Below are 10,827 nucleotides of genomic sequence, written 5' to 3'. Positions count from 1 at the left end.
ATCAGAGCGCAACCTGCTGAGAAAAGAACACGACGCCTTGTGAAAGGGCAGAGAAAAGAACATGAAAATGTGACAGCGCTAACACAAGGCAGAATAAGTGCAGCCTTTTTTCGAGAAAAGAAAACGCTATAAGTCATTGAAATAAATTTAGCATGTTATTTCCTAAAAACTCTATGTTATTATTACATTTTTTTAAATTTTGAAACCGCTTAGAAAAGTTAATACTTCTACTGTATAGCCAAAACTGGTCAGAATAAAAAATTGTAAAAACTCTAGCTAACACCTAACTTAGGCTTTAACACATTTTTTTTCAACAATAAGAATCTAATTAACAAGTTACCATTGTTTTTAGCTGAACCAAAATGGCTACATTATCATTGAAGATTTTCTCACGCCAGCAGAGGTCGATGAACTCTACTCGGCTGGACGTGACCTCTGCATAGATGCACCACGAGCAAACCGCAAAATTTTTAGCACAGTTAACCAAAAGGATGCACATAGCAAAGATACATACTTTCTTGATTCTGGCGACAAAATTCGGTTTTTCTTCGAAGAAGGTGCCGTAAATGAGAATGGCGAATTAGTTGTCGATCCTATGATCGCCCTGAACAAAGTGGGACATTCCTTGCACGTTGACCACCCGGTCTTCAACAAATTAACCTTCAGTAGTCGTGTTAAGGAAGTTTGCTGGCAGTTGAACTTCAATAAACCAGCGGTGTGCCAGAGCATGTACATCTATAAGAATCCAGGCATAGGGGGCGAAGTTATTCCACATCAGGACTCCTGGTTTTTGCACACAGAGCCGAACTCTGTTATTGGTTTTTGGTTTGCGCTTGAAAATTGTACACTAGAAAATGGTTGTTTGCACGCAATCAAAGGTTCACATAAGAGCGGAGTTCATCGTCGATATATGCGCAATCCGGATAAGGACGCTCAACAACTACTAGTTTACGATCGTCCTGCACCGATTTACCCTCAATCAAATTACACACCCTTGATCGTGGGCAAAGGTAAAACACTAATGTTATGTTTATATAGATTTGTCTTAAAATTTGTCTTTTCTTAGGTACCTGCATCATTATTCATGGCAATGTAGTGCATAAGAGTGAACCAAATCGGTCGCAGAAAAGCCGCCATGCTTACACTTTCCATGTCATTGAGACCGAGAATAACGTAAAATATTCGGAAGACAATTGGCTCCAGGCATCCAAAGAGAAACCTTTTCCTGTACTTTTTGAACGTAACAAATAAGTTATTCCTTTTGAATAAATACATTTATACATACATATGTACATATCTAAATGTCCACTAACAAATAAATCAAGACTAAAAACCCTCACAACTACCACTCAGGTTTCCCTCACAACTATTTACATAGGTATGTATGTACATATATGGTGACAGCTAATAAGATCAACGGAAATAAGGTCAATTGACTTTATTTCGCACCAGAAATTATTACCTTTTTAAAAACGAAATAAAATCCATTGACATTATTTCTCTTTCAAACATTAAATTTGCTTAGCCCCGCGTACCCCGCGCGAACGGCGAGCACACCACGTCACGCTACGCCGCGGCCCCCCGGCCACCCCTTCCGAGTCTCCCGCCGTGCTGTAACGCAGGTAGATTTATTTTTTGTATACGTTGAAATAAAATTTGTATATATTTTAAACATCGAGGGCTTACTATTCAATAATACCCTCTATCTGCACACTTTTCACTTGAGATTCTGATATAAAAATCCACCTAAGCTTTAACTGTCATCAGTGATATTAATTTTACCTTATATAACGACAGGTAATAAGTTCCAGATGGTTTCTAAAATCACAAATTAGTTTTTGTGTAAATTGCAGATAGAGGGTATTAATGAATTCAAGCCCTCGATATTTCACATTTTTATACTTGTAAGTTATTGGAAGCAGGGATGCCAACTTGGCTCAAACCGTGCCATTTGTCCCTACTTTACTTCAAATGGCACTTAATTTTTCAATTTGGCACAAAGTGCCAAAACGGCACTTTTGTAAAAAAAATAACATTTCAATACATTTTTGTGAAATCCTTTGCGTGCACTTCTTTTTTTCAACTAAAATTTTCTAATTTATAAAGGCTATTCAACTGGTTTATCTTATTTTATCATTGCAGTTTTGTTTGGAAAATGTAGCTTTATTTTATTGCTAAATGTGAATGATTAAAAAGAATGACACCTTTTTTGGCACTTTTATTTTTCTATTTTGCACTTTTTTATCCTCAATATGGCACCTCATAACTAAGGATAGTAGGCAGCCCTGATTTCTGCTGTGTTTTGGGGCAACAACTTGTCTGCAGTAAAAAAGCATATAATTTGTGTTTCAAAAGTGTGTGAAAACCAATCAATTAACTTATATGATCTCGGTTCCGATATTAAATAATCAATAATTGTTTATACCCGCATTTTGGCACATTGGCTCGTGGAATCACCTAATAAATAGTGTCGTCATTCTCCTTAGCTGCTTTTAAATGATGTCGTCACAAATTTCTGGCGGTGACATGAATACAGTGTAAGAAAATTCTTTTTCTATAATTGTTTCCTTATAGAAAGGTTGGATTATTTTCCACCTTAGACATTCTGGCTGAATTTATTTATTCATTCTGAACGTTTGGAATAAACTTTTTTGTTTACTTATTCTTTAGAACGTTCCTGATGATATGTTAACGTATATTTCAAAAGCATTCTGTTTATTCCGGCTGTGAAATGGGATTATCCGGAATGTATAAAGAAACGCAGCCTCTGAATTCGTTCAAAATATGCTAATTTAAAACACAGAATTCTTTCGGTGTTCCTCCGGAGTTTTTGGACATGGACTGTTTCTTCAATTGAATAGTGTTCGCTTTATTTTTGTGGAAACAAAACATGTTTTGCAAGTTATGGATCATTCCAGCTGTGCGCTGGCGTTAAGTTTTCTGCATCGTGTTTTTACATATTCTTAATTTAAATTTTTTTAATAAAATCAATTGGTGGTAGTTCATGATTGTGTGTGGATTAATATCACAACGCTGAGGATTTGGCAATAACCTTTTACATCTATTAAAAAACAACACTTACGGGGCGATGTTTATTGTAAGAACAACATTTTTTTCTATGACTCGACATATAAAGTCAATTGACCTTATTTCCATTCACCTTATTACCTGTCACCGTATTATTTGTGGGAATCGAATCGTAGTAATAAACATCGAACATGCGGAAACTTTGGGCCGTAGTTGTAGTCAGTATTTTTCCATTCTTAGAAACAGATCTGTGAAACAAAGGCATGCAGTTATAATCAAAATTAAGTCGACACTAAAGTTAGTTGCAGTTTTTTTTCAGGTGAAATTATGTCAAAAAGCTGCAACTCTCTTTAGAGTCGACTTAATTTTGACTATAACTACGGGCCTTTGTTTCCCAAATCCGTGTCTAAGGATAGAAAAGAAGTGACTACGGGTTGGTTCGAGCTGCAATCACAACCGCAGTGTTGCGCGAATTATTAAAGTATCACGTTCTTGGTGGATTTCTAGCAACGTATTATCAGTTGGGCAGTTGCAACAGTGTTGCAAATTTTCATCAGTACGGCAGTAATGCCGCTTTTATTACGTGCCTTGAATAGGCCCTACATGTTAATGAGTTTGTTAAGGGGCCCCCGAGTTTCTCTTCCATAGATGTACTGTGTAAAAATGTCCGCTCTTTTCGGTGGATACATTTGGATACAGTTTTCGATTTTTTATGGATACTTTAAAGGCTAAGGCAGTGGCAACACTGTCAGCTAGACATGTAAGTGTCCCTGCAAGAACAGTGACTATCATTTGACAAATCATTTGAGTGGCAAGACTGATAGAGATTTCTGTCACTGGCTACCTACAAGTTTCTATCAAATTCTAAAGGGCAGTGTGAAAAATCTGATGTAAACATCATTTGTGTTCCGTCTTCCTCCGACTTATGGCATTATTTAGTTGTCTCTTTTTAACCAACGCAAAGTTTTTAAATGCGTTAGTAAGGTAAATGAGAATGTGTTAGTTTCCATCACACAATTCTTGTAGGAGTGCTTTCAAATGCTCAGCTTCAATCACATTTCGTTTAAACACGAGCAGTGATCGGGTAACAATAAACTGGTGCAGAGACACGACTTGGTCCGCTACAGCATGACAGAGGAGCACTTTTGTAAGTACTCCAATATACCACAAATAGCCAACATGGTCCAACGATTTTTGCAGGGGTATCCCAGAGCAGAGCGGTGACGACACACACATACATATATGTATGTATACATAGTACATGTATGTATATCCGCATGATGCAAATATTCATGATAAAAATTCGTCGGTCATGATTTTTTTCTGCTGTTTACCAGCATTTAATGGTCTGCCAGCATTGTCTGGATCTGCCTTATTTGAAAAACATCATTGTCGCCCACACTAAAACGTTTTGCTAGGGAAGAGGGATATTCCATACCCCATATACCATATGTGTACACGTATTTTTTAAATAAACCATCTAGCAGAGAACTTATTTAATTGGAAATAGCCGGAAAAAACATTTGCTTGCAAATAAATTCAAAATTTATATAACTCCGCCATGATGGCTCTCTTCATTTCAAACGTTTTTTCTTTTGTTTTGAAAAATTATAAGAATTAAATTGAGCGAAAACAAAAAGCAAAGCCAAATAAAAGTTAAAGAATCTCTCTCCCACTCTTTTGGGGACCTTTAGCGATCAAAATTAGCGATAGCGAATGCTGGAATCCGGCTGCTGGTGTCTCCGAATGAGACTTTGACGCAATATAATATTAGCAAACCGCATCCATGGGGCCAATCGTAAAACACGACAGCTCGGTTTAGTCAATGGCGCGATGTAATTGCACACTTACAGCACTTCTCATTTGACGATGTAGATCCCGTTCCCCGTCTGTCATTCAGTAGCTGCGTGTCCATTGTATTATTCTTGTCGTCCGGCTCGAAGCGCCAATCGCGACTGTATAAGCCAATGTTTAATATTCTGAGGGCGGCATAATCTCCCCAGAACACTAAAAGGACAATATCAAAGAATTCGAATTAGCATATTCGAAGCAATCGAGCTATAATCGCGAAAGAATCGTAAGCTCCAAATGTTTTTATTTGGCGTTTTTTGATCAAAACTCCATAATTTTTCCACAAATAAATAGCTTCTTCATATCTATCTAATGTAAATAGTACCGCAAAGAATTTACAAGGCAGACAAACAATAAAAAAATTAGCTCTAAGGGGACCATCCATTCTTGAGTTATGCGCCGTCTGACGTACGCAACTTTGGTATATTCATAGCAAATTTTATATATAATAACAATAAGCTGGTTTAAATTAAATAATTAAATCAAATTGGTTTTTGTATTAAAACACCACGATGCACCATTATCCACGCCTTTTTGTAGAATTTTGCTACCATTTAGGAAGTGTGATCGAATTCTTTCCCTTTTTCTCCTGCTTCCAAAAACCATCCCGGTGGGTGGGAGTATCAAATTTTAGCTACTTACAAAACCCTTAATAATTGAACCATGAGTGGCTTCTGTTTAAAAAAATTTTAGAACATCCAATTGTTTTATGTTTTGAATTTGTTTGTTTACGGTTTTCGATTTTTTTAATTCCTACTTTTGACATGGATGTGAAAATTTCAATGGCTGAGTTTCCGCTTTCCTCTTTTTTGGTGGGTTTCTATATTAGAACAGAACCAAACCGAGAAAAAACTCATTGGTATCCCTGCATTGTAAAACTTCACAAGGGAAGATGTATGAAAATCAAACTTGCTATAATTTCATATGCTTAACAGTAACTCCACAGCAAATGCAGCCCAAGGAGAATGAGATACTTCGCCGACCTAAACGGGGTTAGATCGCCGAAACAACAGCCCTTGGTCGGGTAAAACCCGAGCAATTCCGGTACGTAGAACCGGATGTCGTGGGAATGTCTACCCCATCTTCATTTCCTCTGCTAGAGTCAGTGTAAATCGGTATTTGGTGAGTAATCCGTGAAACCTTGATAGTATTTCGAAGATTGGTACCAGAATTTCCGCAGTATGTGGATAAAGGCCGTTAACCGTTTAACCATAATTTTTTGTATTTGAGTATTTTAAGCTTTTATATCCAACTTCATAGACAGATATATTCAGGATTGGAAAAAAACATATTTTTTTAAGACAAAAACATCGCGTTTTATTCAAAAAAGAAAAAAACATGTTTCAAACAAGTTTTACGTAAATGTTTTAATTTACATGTTTTAAACATATTTAAACATTGTTTTTAACACCTTTAATAATTCAATACTTTCGGATTTAAGGGTAGGTAGAAATCAAATCCATCGAAGAACTCATAAAATATCTATTCGAAATTAATAATAATGGCCCCTATTATGAGTTGCATTCGATTTTCGACTGTGGTCGAAAGTGCTGAGCGAACGAATTTTCATTTGGTATTATGGCGCTCATTCGATGAAGAATTGCGCTATTGTGAATTTCGCTCGTTTAGGTTGTTCACAATAGTATATTTTTCACCGCTGAGAAGCTTTGTTTACAAATCGAGCAAACTAAATATTGTGCTTATACATATTTATGTAAATTTGTTCTAATTAAAATGAAGTAAAAAAGAAAGCAAGTTTATAAAAACGTGGTAAAATGAGTACAACGAGTTCTGGTTCAACGATTCGTCAGAGGATGAGAGCTAAGTAAACTGGCCAGGAGTAGCAAATGTTTAAGAGAGTTTAAGTTTATTAGTCTTTCGAATATATTTTGATATAAAATATATTTAAGAAATTTGTCTACAGATTCATTAAAAAGTTCCGACCATCTAAAGAAGCGTTTGTGAGCCAAATCTATTTAAAATATTTTAAAACTATCAACAGCGCTACGATTTTGTTCTCAGAGATCGCGCCAACAGAGTATTGGGATTTTCTTTCATAAGTAAAACCAGCCTTTCGAGCTTGTGTTTAGTATTCACGATGTTAGAACTGCATGAAATTAATAAAAATTTTTTAAAATTAGTGTCTAGCCGCCAAAATGTAAGAAAACATATACAAAATCATACATTTTTAACAATTTTCTAACACTTCGCTACACCATCGAAAGTAAAATTCTGTTCGACAGAAAATTTGATACTCAACGAAAATTTCGACACGCTTGCATAGCTCATAATACGAATTTCACTTTCGATCTTCGATAGCCAGCGAAGATCGAAAATCGAATGCAGCTCATAATAAGGGCCAATGTTTACCATTAAAATGGGCGTTATAAAAATAAAAAAGTATAGCTGTGTAATATTGAGATTGTGCCAGTCCATGGTACAATAAAAACAGGTAGAAGCCAAATTGACATCAAACCTACAAAAGTCAAAGTTTTCGGGAGAGTAAAAATAAAAATGAGCGTGTGTAAGGAAAAATAAAAAAATTACATTTCGCTGGTTGACGTTTTTAAGTAAATTTGAAGTTTTGTATTTATTTATTTTCTTTAGTTAAAATTTGTTAATTTATATGTTCTTTTCTATTTTTGTATACATTGAAAGTTTATATTTATAGTACCTGTTTTAATTTTGTATAATATACAAATGTATGTATAAAGCGATATATGATAATAATTGCGACATTCCCTGTAATGCATTTTCAATAAGTTTGGCTTTCTCCAACTCTGTCTTGAGTGCTGAGTTTTCACCCTCCAGATTTTCAATTCTTGACTTCAGCAACAGAATTTCGAGTTTCTAGCTGGATTGTTCTAAGTCTCCACTAAACGCCTTAAATTAAAAATATTTCTATAAATATTCGCGTTTTAACAATGCTTACTCAGTTTGTGAAGCGCGATCATTTATTAAGCTTTCACAACTTGATTTATGAGTTGCAGTGTTGTTGGAAGGACTTTCCGGCATAAGGGTCATAGGAAGAGCACTTGGCATCAAACGTGCCTTTCCTGTACCTCCTGGTGCATTTATGAAATCTGCTGCTTTAAAATGCTTAACGCACAGCAAGGCATTTCGCTGCAGCTCTACCCCACAGCTGCTTTCCCAACGCTCCTTACGCCGAGGGCATTGAGGCACGTTAAAAAAATTAGTGATGTCTGCATTATATTTAACACCACATAAAAAACAACGCTTCAGGTGCTGCATTTTTAACACATACACTAAGTATAAACCGCACAACACTACAAAAATGCAAATTTAATTAAAATTTGTTTTTAACGAACATTCAAAAAAAACAAACGACATGACATTTTAAGCGTAACGAAATATAGGAAATAAAATAAAATCAAGTTGAAGTTTAAAGGTTTGGTTCTCATGAGAGCAACGTCATTTTGGCTTCTACCTGTATTTATGTGCCTTGGTGCCAGTCCTCACAGTACCATAGAGAAATATACCTTACTTTCTGTTTTTGTTTTGTTAGACTGCGTTTATACACGGAAACTTTTGTCGACGCGATTTTTCACATTCCCATTTGGTGTTGCTCATTTCATTTACACACGACGATTTTTGTGTATGCAATTGTTATTGTCAGCTGTGAATCGCTAACTCAATTTACACAGACGAACGAGAGCACAAAGCGTGTTGCCCGAGCACGAGCAACTCGGTGCCCCTCTCCTTTCCTCGTCACGCTCTCTCCTACAAACGTCGAGTTGCGGCAACAAAAATCGCCGTGTGTAAATGAGCACTTATTGGGGATTTTTGTAGTTTGGGAAATCCCCGAGTTCAGAGTTGCCATTGCAAGTGTCTACAATTTAACTCCAATCTATTCATCGTTCAGCTTTTTATTAGTTGCAAATAAAACTTTTGAAAAGTACAAAAACTATTAGGTATATGATTGATGTTTTTTTTTAACCGACTTCCAAAAAAGGAGGAGGTTATCAGTTTGTCGGAATATTTATTTTCTTTTTTTAATTTTTTTTTATGTATGTTACCGCATAACTTTGCACCACGTCAACCGATTTCGATAATTCTTTTTGCAACGGAAAGGTAGTGTCTCATACTAGTGGTCCCATACTAATTTGGTTTAGATCCGATCATTGCATCATGAAATAATTAGATATACATATATATTTTTTTAAGTCGGCTTTTTTTTGCTAAAAATTACTTGTTTATAAGTATGTTTTAAACGAGTTTAAATCAAAATGTTCTAAAACATATTTTAAATATAGGTGATTTTTCCATTGTTTTTAACAAGACTTGTTTTGCACAAATGTTTTAAACATTGCCAACCCTGGATATATTGCATCAATTTATTTTATTGGTGGCTCAAAAATGTCCAAAAACGCATTTTTCGGCTACGCTACGAAAAACGAAAAATCCACATGCTGCAACCCTTGGGGAAACATGTGCAGCATTGCCAGCTATCAGTTGTTTTTCGAAGATAGCTGAATGAAGGGAAACAAAGTGGAAAGGAATTAAAAAAACACTCATGTGCTTGTCTGTTGTAAAATTGGTTAATTTTACATATTTTGAAGAAAATGATGGATTCTGATGCATTTGCAGTTATAGCAGCAGAGTAAGAGGGCGCTATGGCAATGGATGGCGGAGCTGTCGGGCATAGTAACCATGGGCGCATCTATGTCAGCTTCTGGTTGAATTATTGAACCACAAGCCAGAACTCCTCCTATGCCTAAAGAACTGGTTCTTAATCCAATGCAATAAAAACCACTGATAGCTGGCAATGCTGCACGTTTCCGCAAGGATTGCAGCATATGGATTTTTCGTAGCGTAGCTACGAATTACGAATTACGAAAATTCGGGTTCTAGAATAAGGGGGTTAGTAAATTTGTTTGCTTCTCGAAGCTTTGATCTATCCTTTGCAAGACTCAGTAATCAGCGGTTGTGTTGCCGAGTTGGGCGAGCGTTCCAAAAGCTGCTATTCAATCGCATGTTTTGTATGGAAAAAGGCAAGGCGAATTTATACAAGGTGGTGTTGACAGAACAAAAACAAAAATTACAACAACAAATTATACGCACATTGACAATCAGTACAAAGCAAAATTACAACAAACACACCATGTTGACAAAAGGTACAAATTCGCAGTGAAATCAGCGGATCCGATAACACCACCTTGTATAAATTCGCCTTGGAAAAAGGTTTCACTTGCAAATAGACTTTAGCAATTTAGAATTTTTGTGAGAATTAAAAATATTTGACATTTTCGAGACCAAATAATGGGAAAAAAATCAAATCAGCTGCTATGCTGATACTACCTGTTCAATGTGCCTTGGTGTATACAAATAGATAGCAATAGTTCTGTTCGATATGCAAATGCCAGTGAGAATTAGCCAGTAACAAAATTTTGACAATAAGGTATCTTACTCTCCCAAAGAGAGAAACTTACTAAGTTATGCGCCAACAAAAATTAGCAAACATTTGCAAGCTTCACTGCCAGCTGGCGTCCACGGTTGCATTACAGGACCTATACGTATATTTCTTCTGATTCTGATTTTCTTCGACATACGCTTCAATTTCTTTGTGGAAGTCACTGCCGGATTTCCTATATCGACAGTGGTGTCAACTACGTTCCGATTACGAATACAGCTTTTTCAGCCGAGTACCTTTGAAATGTTTGGAATTAAATAAATTAATTGAATAAACAAATAGATTGTTCTTTTTTAAATTTAACGAACTTAGTGATTCAAATTAAAAATTTTCCCAGCATAAATTCGCAACTTCCCCTCCAAATGAAATGTCAAAATTGTGCTCTCTCCTTGCAAGTTTTAAAAGTTTTTTGCCCTAACGAACGCGATTTGGTAACAATTGGTACCAGCTTGTACAAGTTTTTTGCATGGAGAACAGAACTAAGGTCCGACTATGTCGTGCAAAAATAAGAAAATTCT

The 10,827-nt window shown here is 35.9% G+C and overlaps 1 protein-coding gene across 1 annotated transcript; it reads left to right on the top strand.

Annotated features, from left to right (window-relative positions):
- Positions 1-340: 340 nt before the first annotated feature.
- LOC118752934 (phytanoyl-CoA dioxygenase domain-containing protein 1-like) lies at positions 341-1,291 on the top strand. The gene is made up of 2 exons (XM_036487783.1): positions 341-1,010; positions 1,067-1,291. Exons 1-2 carry the CDS (start codon positions 596-598, stop codon positions 1,249-1,251), a joined length of 600 nt encoding a protein of 199 aa, XP_036343676.1. The 5' UTR covers positions 341-595; the 3' UTR covers positions 1,252-1,291.
- Positions 1,292-10,827: the final 9,536 nt, after the last annotated feature.

The sequence above is a fragment of the Rhagoletis pomonella genome, unplaced genomic scaffold, assembly GCF_013731165.1.
Source record: "Rhagoletis pomonella isolate Grant_MI unplaced genomic scaffold, Rhpom_1.0 Rhpom_scaffold_01974, whole genome shotgun sequence".
Classification (NCBI taxonomy): Eukaryota; Metazoa; Arthropoda; class Insecta; order Diptera; family Tephritidae; genus Rhagoletis; species Rhagoletis pomonella.
This window is presented reverse-complemented; position numbering and strand designations above follow the sequence as displayed.

Bases quoted from the DNA above. Each gene is read 5' to 3' on its own strand.
- LOC118752934 (XM_036487783.1), top strand. From the start codon at position 596: ATGATCGCCCTGAACAAAGTGGGACATTCCTTGCACGTTGACCACCCG. The intron at 1,011-1,066 runs GTAAAACACTAA...GTCTTTTCTTAG, and splicing joins ACCCTTGATCGTGGGCAAAG to GTACCTGCATCATTATTCAT.